The sequence below is a fragment of the Aquarana catesbeiana genome, linkage group LG02, assembly GCF_042186555.1.
Source record: "Aquarana catesbeiana isolate 2022-GZ linkage group LG02, ASM4218655v1, whole genome shotgun sequence".
NCBI lineage: Eukaryota > Metazoa > Chordata > Amphibia > Anura > Ranidae > Aquarana > Aquarana catesbeiana.
Genome location: NC_133325.1, coordinates 192,285,551 through 192,297,374, shown reverse-complemented (window position 1 = coordinate 192,297,374; position 11,824 = coordinate 192,285,551). Strand labels below are relative to the sequence as shown.

Genomic DNA, 11,824 nt, shown 5'->3' with positions numbered 1-11,824 from the left:
GGCTTGCAGGACTTTTTTTTAGGGTCCTGCCAGCGCACTCAGTGTGAACGTAGCTTTAGGGGTGTACTCACTTTTGTATTGTTGAGTTATTTTGAGGGGGCAGCAAATTTACACTTATACAAGCTGTACACTCACTACTTTACATTGTAGCAAAGTGTCATTTCTTCAGTGTTGTCACATGAAAATATATAATAAAATATTTACAAAAATGTGAGGGGTGTACTGTTTTGTGAGAAAATGTAGGTAGAAAGGAAGAGGGAGCTTTTGTCAATTTCTGAGGGTTGTTTATTATATTAAACTTTATTTTTTGTTATTTTTTACTTAACATTAATGCTATCACAAGGGAGCTGAGAAGGTCTACTATGTGATAGTTTACTGCAGGTGACAGGTTTTCCTTAATGAGATATCGGGGTCTATCTGACCCCATAATACCTCCTGCACAGACCGTGCTTGATTAGCTTTTTGCCTGGCCAGACCAGTCAGTGTTTGACAACTCTTAACCCAGAAGTGTTCAGAACTGAGTACTTCCAGGATCAAATTTCATAGGGTGGATCAATGAATGGATGTTCGCTGATCTCCCACCACCCTTTATGACACCTGCCATGGATGTCCCAGCAGGTAAGCCTAGGACATGTTTCAGGGTGGGGGCACAGCACCTTCATATAGATGCAGAAGCCACTAAAAGAAAGCCAGAAGCTTGGTGTTAAAATGTAAACAAACTCTCAGCTGCTATGGCAGCTATGAGTTTCTTGACATGCCGGGGTGTTCATACATTACTATGTTCATACATTACTATACTACACTGGGGGTGTTCATACATTACTATGTTCATACATTACTATACTACACCAGGGGTGTTCATACATTACTATACTACACTGGGGGTGTTCATACATTACTATACTACACCGGGGGTGTTCATACATTACTATACTACACCGGGGGTGTTCATACATTACTATACTACACTGGGGGTGTTCATACATTACTATACTACACTGGGGGTGTTCATACATTACTATACTACACTGGGGGTGTTCATACATTACTATACTACACCGGGGGTGTTCATACATTACTATACTACACCGGGGGTGTTCATACATTACTATACTACACCAGGGGTGTTCATACATTACTATACTACACCAGGGGTGTTCATACATTACTATACTACACCAGGGGTGTTCATACATTACTATACTACACCGGGGGTGTTCATACATTACTATACTACACCGGGGGTGTTCATACATTACTATACTACACCGGGGGTGTTCATACATTACTATACTACACGGGGTGTTCATACATTACTATACTACACCAGGGGTGTTCATACATTACTATACTACACGGGGTGTTCATACATTACTATACTACACAGGGGGTGTTCATACATTACTATACTACACCGGGGGTGTTCATACATTACTATACTACACCGGGGGTGTTCATATATTACTATACTACACTGGGGGCGTTCATACATTACTATACTACACTGGGGGCGTTCATACATTACTATACTACACTGGGGGCGTTCATACATTACTATACTACACTGGGGGTGTTCATACATTACTATAGTACACTGGGGGCATTCATACATTACTATACTACACTGGGGGTGTTCATACATTACTATACTACACCTGGAGGTTTCATAGCGTACTGTACTACACTGGGGGTGTTCATACATTACTATACTACACCTGTAGTGTTCATACATTACTATACTACACCTGGAGGGTTCATAGGGTACTGTACTACACCCATAGTTGTGCGCAGGGGGTTTGCCAGGTGTGCCTGGGCACACCCTAATCTCTACATGCAGTGCAGATTCCCCCTACTGCCCAGACTTCCTCCCAGACCTGCAGTGCTGTTGGCTCCCTCCTCTCCCCCCCAGCTGTTGCGGGGGTTGTTTCAGGATGGAGAGCAGGAGAAGGGGCCAGTAAATATGTAATTTACTATGTGTTTACTAGGCTTCAGTTTGTGAAGGAACAGGAAGCCACCCAGGACAGAGCATTTCCCATTTATTCACTGTCCTGTGCAGCTGAGGCATCAGAGAAAGGCATGCGTGTTTGAGCTTTGGGGTGCACACCCTAATGCAAGAGGCTGTGCACACCTATGACTACACCGGGGTGTTCATACATTACTATACTACACCAGGGGCGTTCATACATTACTATACTACACTGGGGGCGTTCATACATTACTATACTACACCTGTAATGTTCAAACATTACTATACTACACTGGGGGTGTTCATACATTACTATACTACACCAGGGGCGTTCATACATTACTATACTACACCTGTAATGTTCAAACATTACTATACTACACTGGGGGTGTTCATACATTACTATACTACACTGGGGGCGTTCATATATTACTATACTACACCTGTAATGTTCAAACATTACTATACTACACCTGGAGGGTTCATAGGGTACTGTACTACACCAGGGGTGTTCATACATTACTATACTACACCTGGGCTGTTCATACATTACTATATTACACCTGGAGCATTCATCTATTACTATACTACTCTGGGAGTGTCCATATGGTACTATACTACACCTGGAGTATTCATACATTATTTTACTACACCTGGAGTATTCATACATTATTTTACTACACCTGGAGTATTCATACATTTACTGTACTACACTAGGTGTGTTCATACATTACTATACTACACCTCTAGTGTTCATACATTACTATACTAGTAATGTATGAACACCCCAGGTGTAGTATAGTAATGTATGAACACTTCAGGTGTAGTATAGTAATGTATGAACACTCCATTTTGTAGTATAGTAATGTGTGAACACCCCAGGTGTAGTAGTGTAATGTATGACCCCTCTTGGTGTAGTAGTGTAATGTATGACCCATCTTGGTGTAGCGGTGTACTGTATGACCCCTCTAGGTCTAGTAATGTACTGTATGACCCCTCTAGGTGTAGTAGTGTAATGTGTGACCCCTCTAGGTGTAGTAGTGTACTGTATGACCCCTCTAGGTGTAGTAGTGTACTGTATGACCCCTCTAGGTGTAGTAGTGTACTGTATGACCCCTCTAGGTGTAGTAGTGTAATGTATGACCCCTCTAGGTGTAGTAGTGTAATGTATGACCCCTCTAGGTGTAGTAGTGTACTGTATGACCCCTCTAGGTGTAGTAGTGTACTGTGTGACCCCTCTAGGTGTAGTAGTGTACTGTGTGACCCCTCTAGGTGTAGTAGTGTACTGTGTGACCCCTCTAGGTGTAGTAGTGTACTGTGTGACCCCTCTAGGTGTAGTAGTGTACTGTGTGACCCCTCTAGGTGTTGTAGTGTACTGTGTGACCCCTCTAGGTGTTGTAGTGTACTGTGTGACCCCTCTAGGTGTAGTAGTGTACTGTGTGACCCCTCTAGGTGTAGTAGTGTACTGTGTGACCCCTCTAGGTGTTGTAGTGTACTGTGTGACCCCTCTAGGTGTTGTAGTGTACTGTGTGACCCCTCTAGGTGTTGTAGTGTACTGTGTGACCCCTCTAGGTGTTGTAGTGTACTGTGTGACCCCTCCAGGTGTTGTAGTGTACTGTATGACCCCTCTAGGTGTAGTAGTGTAATGTATGACCCCTCTAGGTGTAGTAGTGTAATGTGTGACCCCTCTAGGTGTAGTAGTGTACTGTATGACCCCTCTAGGTGTAGTAGTGTAATGTGTGACCCCTCTAGGTGTAGTAGTGTACTGTGTGACCCCTCTGGGTGTAGTAGTGTACTGTGTGACCCCTCTAGGTGTAGTAGTGTACTGTGTGACCCCTCTAGGTGTAGTAGTGTACTGTGTGACCCCTCTAGGTGTTGTAGTGTACTGTGTGACCCCTCTAGGTGTTGTAGTGTACTGTGTGACCCCTCTAGGTGTAGTAGTGTACTGTGTGACCCCTCTAGGTGTAGTAGTGTACTGTGTGACCCCTCTAGGTGTAGTAGTGTAATGTGTGACCCCTCTAGGTGTTGTAGTGTACTGTGTGACCCCTCTAGGTGTTGTAGTGTACTGTGTGACCCCTCCAGGTGTTGTAGTGTACTGTGTGACCCCTCCAGGTGTTGTAGTGTACTGTGTGACCCCTCTTGGTGTAGTAGTGTAATGTATGACCCCTCTAGGTGTAGTAGTGTAATGTGTGACCCCTCTAGGTGTTGTAGTGTACTGTGTGACCCCTCTAGGTGTTGTAGTGTACTGTGTGACCCCTCTAGGTGTTGTAGTGTACTGTATGACCCCTCTAGGTGTAGTAGTGTAATGTATGACCCCTCTTGGTGTAGCAGTGTAATGTATGACCCATCTTGGTGTAGCAGTGTACTGTATGACCCCTCTAGATGTAGTAGTGTACTGTATGACCCCTCTAGGTCTAGTAATGTACTGTATGACCCCTCTAGGTGTAGTAGTGTAATGTGTGACCCCTCTAGGTGTAGTAGTGTACTGTATGACCCCTCTAGGTGTAGTAGTGTACTGTATGACCCCTCTAGGTGTAGTAGTGTAATGTGTGACCCCTCTAGGTGTAGTAGTGTACTGTATGACCCCTCTAGGTGTAGTAGTGTACTGTATGACCCCTCTAGGTCTAGTAATGTACTGTATGACCCCTCTAGGTGTAGTAGTGTAATGTGTGACCCCTCTAGGTGTAGTAGTGTACTGTATGACCCCTCTAGGTGTAGTAGTGTACTGTATGACCCCTCTAGGTGTAGTAGTGTACTGTATGACCCCTCTAGGTGTAGTAGTGTACTGTATGACCCCTCTAGGTGTAGTAGTGTAATGTATGACCCCTCTAGGTGTAGTAGTGTACTGTATGACCCCTCTAGGTGTAGTAGTGTACTGTATGACCCCTCTAGGTGTAGTAGTGTAATGTGTGACCCCTCTAGGTGTAGTAGTGTACTGTGTGACCCCTCTAGGTGTAGTAGTGTACTGTGTGACCCCTCTAGGTGTAGTAGTGTACTGTGTGACCCCTCTAGGTGTAGTAGTGTACTGTGTGACCCCTCTAGGTGTTGTAGTGTACTGTGTGACCCCTCTAGGTGTAGTAGTGTACTGTGTGACCCCTCTAGGTGTAGTAGTGTACTGTGTGACCCCTCTAGGTGTAGTAGTGTAATGTGTGACCCCTCTAGGTGTTGTGGTGTACTGTGTGACCCCTCTAGGTGTTGTAGTGTACTGTGTGACCCCTCTAGGTGTTGTAGCGTACTGTGTGACCCCTCTAGGTGTTGTAGTGTACTGTGTGACCCCTCCAGGTGTTGTAGTGTATTGTATGACCCCTCTAGGTGTAGTAGTGTAATGTATGACCCCTCTAGGTGTAGTAGTGTAATGTGTGACCCCTCTAGGTGTAGTAGTGTACTGTATGACCCCTCTAGGTGTAGTAGTGTAATGTGTGACCCCTCTAGGTGTAGTAGTGTACTGTGTGACCCCTCTAGGTGTAGTAGTGTACTGTGTGACCCCTCTAGGTGTAGTAGTGTACTGTGTGACCCCTCTAGGTGTAGTAGTGTACTGTGTGACCCCTCTAGGTGTTGTAGTGTACTGTGTGACCCCTCTAGGTGTTGTAGTGTACTGTGTGACCCCTCTAGGTGTTGTAGTGTACTGTGTGACCCCTCTAGGTGTAGTAGTGTACTGTGTGACCCCTCTAGGTGTAGTAGTGTACTGTGTGACCCCTCTAGGTGTAGTAGTGTAATGTGTGACCCCTCTAGGTGTTGTAGTGTACTGTGTGACCCCTCTAGGTGTTGTAGTGTACTGTGTGACCCCTCTAGGTGTTGTAGTGTACTGTGTGACCCCTCCAGGTGTTGTAGTGTACTGTATGACCCCTCTAGGTGTAGTAGTGTAATGTATGACCCCTCTAGGTGTAGTAGTGTAATGTGTGACCCCTCTAGGTGTTGTAGTGTACTGTGTGACCCCTCTAGGTGTTGTAGTGTACTGTGTGACCCCTCTAGGTGTTGTAGTGTACTGTATGACCCCTCTAGGTGTAGTAGTGTAATGTATGACCCCTCTTGGTGTAGTAGTGTAATGTATGACCCATCTTGGTGTAGCAGTGTACTGTATGACCCCTCTAGATGTAGTAGTGTACTGTATGACCCCTCTAGGTCTAGTAATGTACTGTATGACCCCTCTAGGTGTAGTAGTGTAATGTGTGACCCCTCTAGGTGTAGTAGTGTAATGTGTGACCCCTCTAGGTGTAGTAGTGTACTGTATGACCCCTCTAGGTGTAGTAGTGTACTGTATGACCCCTCTAGGTGTAGTAGTGTACTGTATGACCCCTCTAGGTGTAGTAGTGTAATGTATGACCCCTCTAGGTGTAGTAGTGTACTGTATGACCCCTCTAGGTGTAGTAGTGTACTGTGTGACCCCTCTAGGTGTAGTAGTGTAATGTGTGACCCCTCTAGGTGTAGTAGTGTACTGTGTGACCCCTCTAGGTGTAGTAGTGTACTGTGTGACCCCTCTAGGTGTAGTAGTGTACTGTGTGACCCCTCTAGGTGTAGTAGTGTACTGTGTGACCCCTCTAGGTGTAGTAGTGTACTGTGTGACCCCTCTAGGTGTAGTAGTGTACTGTGTGACCCCTCTAGGTGTTGTAGTGTACTGTGTGACCCCTCCAGGTGTTGTAGTGTACTGTGTGACCCCTCTAGGTGTAGTAGTGTAATGTATGACCCCTCTAGGTGTAGTGTAATGTGTGACCCCTCTAGGTGTAGTAGTGTAACGTATGACCCCTCTAGATGTAGTAGTGTACTGTGTGACCCCTCTAGGTGTAGTAGTGTACTGTGTGACCCCTCTAGGTGTTGTAGTGTACTGTGTGACCCCTCTAGGTGTTGTAGTGTACTGTGTGACCCCTCTAGGTGTTGTAGTGTACTGTGTGACCCCTCCAGGTGTTGTAGTGTACTGTGTGACCCCTCCAGGTGTTCTGTAGTGTACTGTGTGACCCCTCCAGGTGTTGTAGTGTACTGTGTGACCCCTCCAGGTGTTGTAGTGTACTGTATGACCCCTCTAGGTGTAGTAGTGTAATGTGTGACCCCTCTAGGTGTAGTAGTGTACTGTATCAGGTGTAGCAGTGTAATGTATGACCTCCTCTGGCTCTCAGGTCTCCCCTCAGCGGACACGTGCTCCGGCGCCTGTAGACTTTCATGTTGTGTTCCTGTATACAGGGGGGCGTGTCGGCCAGACACAGCCCCGCCCCCGAAGTCAGTTATATGCCCGCCGCTCAGCGTTCTCCCTCAATAGAGAGCGAGGCGCCGAGTGCTGCTGGTCGGGACGTTTCGGGCTGAGCTGCTGCGGCTGACTGGATAGGAATGACTTTCCGAAGGCTGAAGAAGCTCCACCACAAGGAGGACTATAACTCTCCGTCAGAGCACACCATATACCGGGACAGGGACAAAGCTGACTCTACCTACATGGCCCTGGACACATACCGGACGGATGACATGTACAAGGCGCTCATGGTCTCCGGCGGGACCCTTCCCAGAGCTAAGAAGGTACAACACTGCGGGCATGGCAGTCATTACAGAGCACGTGTGGGGTGTTATGGAAGGGTTACCCGGAGGAGGAGGAGGGGGACCCCATACTGGGCTCTATTCATGTGAGGAGCGTGTCTGCAGAGCTTCCCTGTGTTGTCATAGCATTGTCCCCGGAGGGGGAGAGCACACAGGGACGGCTAGGGTGGGGGATGTGAGCCCATTGTTGGGGAAGTCCTATTGTCTGTGTGTATTGTCAGGACCAGTGTGAGGAGAACACCGGGCACTTCACTTCTGTGTCTGATATCATCACTCATCTGTATGATAGGTATTATTATCACCTGAGATCAATGATCTATACAAAACTTATCACCTGAGAACTTTTGTATAGATCATTGATATCACCTGAGATCATTCATCTGTACGATGGTTATCACCTGAGATCAATGGTCTGTATGATAGTTATTATTATCACCTGAGATCACTCATCTGTATGATAGTTATTATTATCACCTGAGATCACTCATCTGTATGATAGGTATTATTATCACCTGAGATCACTGATCTGTACGATGGTTATCACCTGAGATCACTGATCTGTACGATGGTTATCACCTGAGATCACTGATCTGTACGATGGTTATCACCTGAGATCACTGATCTGTACGATGGTTATCACCTGAGATCACTGATCTGTACGATGGTTATCACCTGAGATCACTGATCTGTACGATGGTTATCACCTGAGATCACTGATCTGTACGATGGTTATCCTGATCACTGACTTTGTGTCTGATGTGATCACTGAGGTCCTAGATCTGATGCATGTGATCACCTGACATTACCAATGAACTCTCCACTCCTATCTATGTGATCACTTGACGTCACTGATCTCGTATGTCTGATATGATAAACTGACATCATTGATTCCCCAAGTATATGATTACCGGAGTGCATTGATCTTCTATATAATATTATCACTGATGATCACCTGACATCAGTGATCTGCTATTGATATTATCATTGATCACTTGAGTTCACCGATCTCCTGTGTCTGACATGGTCACTTGAGATGACCAAAGTTTACTGTACTCCTAGCAATGTTATGATGACCCCCTATGACATGGTATCATTTCACATAGATGGATCTTGTGTGTCACTCATTGACATCCTGCTATAAGGTCATGTCAGAGCACGTATACAAAAGATAAAAATAAAATGCTATGTGAGAAACCACACCACCACTTGCATGTACTAAGGAGTTAGCTGCACACTAATACAAGTGTGAGAAGTTGGGGGCTTGTATCTAGGCACGTATGGTTTTGGCTCCTATTCCTGTAATAGTTGCACCTCACTTACCACATCTAGTTTTGCTCTGACTACATGTCAGTTATATGTGGCTGTATGAATGTTACCTCTGGGCATCTGTTGTCAAGGGCTCATTCACACCACATCCAGAAAGCTGCATTGATCTTCATAAATCTGTACAGGCTCTAAATGCCAGAACACCTAGAAAACCATTGTTCTCTTTGTGCCCTGTTTACACCATAACACTGCATTGAGGTGCATTGTATATAAAACACAACAGGGTTGATTTACTAAAAGTTGAGTGATCTGGTACAGCTGTGCATGGTAGCCAATCTGCTTCTTAATTCAGATTGTTCAGTTAAGCTTTCACAAAAAAACCTGGAATCTGATTGGTGTCTATGGAGCGGTGCACCAGATTTATCACACAACTTTTAGTAAATCAACCCCAACATGTCTGCATTTTATGTAGTGCAACTCTCCACACCTTCAACTTTGTGACACCCAAAAGAGTTAAAAAAAGTTTACAGTGCAATGGATTCTAACACATTGCACCTCCCCTGAACATTTTACCATAGGAGGGGCGGATCAATGACAGAATTTCCACTTGGCCAATCACAGAACGCCTTGCATTCTATCAACCGATTTCAAGGCTTTCTGCAAATAGACGAGGGACAGGTAAACCACAGGATGACTTCTATCACAGCTGCTGCTCTTGTGGTTTGGCGCTGTTGGTAGTATCCAGCTAACTGATAATGGATAATAGGAGTAATCCGAGGCCCATTTCAAGTGGTAATGTTTTGGCGCTAGAAATCTTGGATAAATCTGTGGCTTGAGTTGACCAGTTTGTGAGGAAGACAGTGTTACTAAACCCAGGACCCTGCATTCACTATATCTGGTCTCCCACAGTACACAGAACATGCAATAGTTTTTGTAAATATAAACTGCTAAATATCTTTTCTCATTGGCAGTATGTAGCAGTTTTGTGACTTCTATGAGTTTCTGGTTAAAACTTGTAGGAGGCGTTTTCATTTTCATCTGACTGTCCTATGAGGCTGCAGGACCCCTGACCCTCTGAACATTGCTAATTGGCCTGTGCTTATCACATGCACCTTCCCAAGATAAAAAAAAAACACTCTAGCAGTACACACCAATCTGAGCATCTGTTCTATCAGGAGATTGTTTGGGGACTATGGAAGAAGGGAAGGATAGAGAAAGAAGGATCACAATGCCGAGGCTGAACCCCTTAGATTCCACGGTGAGTATAACAAACATGCTTTACTGCATATACAGACTGATTTTACTGTTGTGCTTGTAGTAACACTTTAAAGTGCTTTCCTTTCGTTCTCCAGTGATAGTTGTTCAACCAGCAAAATTCATATTTAAATGACATTACCCATGGCCGCACTCTCATACTAATAGCCAGCTGTGTGATTCGCTGATTTAATTAGTGGGCACCTACCCATTGCCATGTTTTCTTGGCAGCGCCTATGTGAAGCCTTTGGAATATTAATGAAGCTCTGCGTTCTATAGGGTACTTCTAGTGCTGTGCCTCATAGGTACCTTACTGTGTAACTCCTCAAAATAAGAGCAGGATTAACCAGTCATTTCTAGAGATTTTGTGAATTATGTTGCAGCTAGCAATGTGTGTATTGATTGTTAGTTGGTCAGTGTAATATAATTGATTAGTAAGTGGACAAGCAAAAGCTAGAAGCTGATTGGTTGCCATGTACAGCTGCTCCAGTTTTGATACATTCCCCTTATACTATATGCAATGCTTGCCAATGTATTTTTTACTTTTGTACTGTAAGATAATCTGACTATCTGTATTGGAGAACATAGCTCTCGATCACGGATATAGTCAGACTTTTTAAAACTGTGTGCTACTATATAATAGGGAGCACCTACATGTGTTCTATCACCACAGTCCAGGATAAGTAGTAGATTAGTCTGGAAAGACAGCCATAGATGGTGCAATTTTCTTTCAGTTGCAGGAAAGAAAATTGCTTGATTCCCCCATCAACAGTCAGTGTTGCTGGGGGAATCTCTCTGATGGAGCAATTGTTAACCCAGCGAGGGAGCGGTTTCTGCCAGGAGATCACTGTGAGTATTGCTAGTAGCTATAGCTGCTGGCAATAATCGCATGAAAAATTGGACAGGCTGGTTGTACTCAAGTTGATCAATTAAGGTGGGTACAATCAGAGTGTCCATACATGGTTCGAATCTCAGCCAGTTCAGCAGGGACCCGGGAGAACACAATGGTTTTTGCTAGCGACTGTAATCACATGTAAAGTCTGTCAGGCTGGTTGTACCCAAGTTGATCAATCAACGTGGGTACAACCAGCCTGACAGCTTTTACATGTGATTTGTCGGCAAAAATTATCGTTCTCCCGGCTTGCTGCTGAACCGGCTGAGATTCAAATCCTGTATGGGGACACGAATTGTACCCCCGTTGCTTGATTCTTTAACTTCGGTACAACCAGCCTGCCCATACATGATCCCTGCTGAACCAGCCGAGATTTGAACAGTATGGCCGGTTTAAGGTTTGGTGCACTCAAATACACATCAAATGTATACGTACTTTAGAAGTTCTATCTTTCATCTTTCCAAAAAGTAGTTTGGTAAACCTCAATAATTGTTGTGAGGTCAGATGGGTCCAGTGACAAGTGAAATGCCTTGTTGTAGGTAGTATTGTACTAGTGGGACTTCTTGTTTTACAAGTTTTCTCTTCTCACTGTGACAGATGACAGGTTGGTGGCACTCATCTACTTCTATATAGCACTGTGCTAGCAAGATTCATTGTGCTACATGCTGCCAGTGTTTGTAGATTACATTGTAACAAATGAAGTTTTGTTGCATTGCTATGTCATCCCTGAAGCTGAGCTCCAGGTTTACCTCCAGTCTTGTACAGTAGCACAGGCTCCTGTCCTGGTCTGAAATTGCTACCTCTGGTTTCACTGTATACTGGAAGTATCTCAATGTGTGCATTAGAAGCTGCGGCAAGTCTGGCAGAGTCCATCTCATTTTCTGACTCAAATATTCAGCAGCATCTAGGTCTTTTCTCCCCCTTTT

At 44.7% G+C, this 11,824-nt stretch overlaps 1 protein-coding gene across 2 annotated transcripts in view; it reads left to right on the top strand.

Moving 5' to 3' along the window:
- Window positions 1-7,190: 7,190 nt before the first annotated feature.
- TAMALIN (trafficking regulator and scaffold protein tamalin) overlaps window positions 7,191-11,824 on the top strand; it is a 39,698-nt gene continuing 35,064 nt past the window's right edge. Inside the window, exon 1 of one of the 2 annotated variants that reach the window (XM_073614109.1) lies at window positions 7,191-7,468. In XM_073614109.1, the coding sequence (XP_073470210.1) occupies window positions 7,286-7,468 (183 nt within the window). In that variant the 5' untranslated portion in view covers window positions 7,191-7,285. Of the gene's footprint in view, window positions 7,469-9,920; window positions 10,011-11,824 lie in introns of those variants that run through there. The other variant, XM_073614110.1, reaches the window with a different exon arrangement.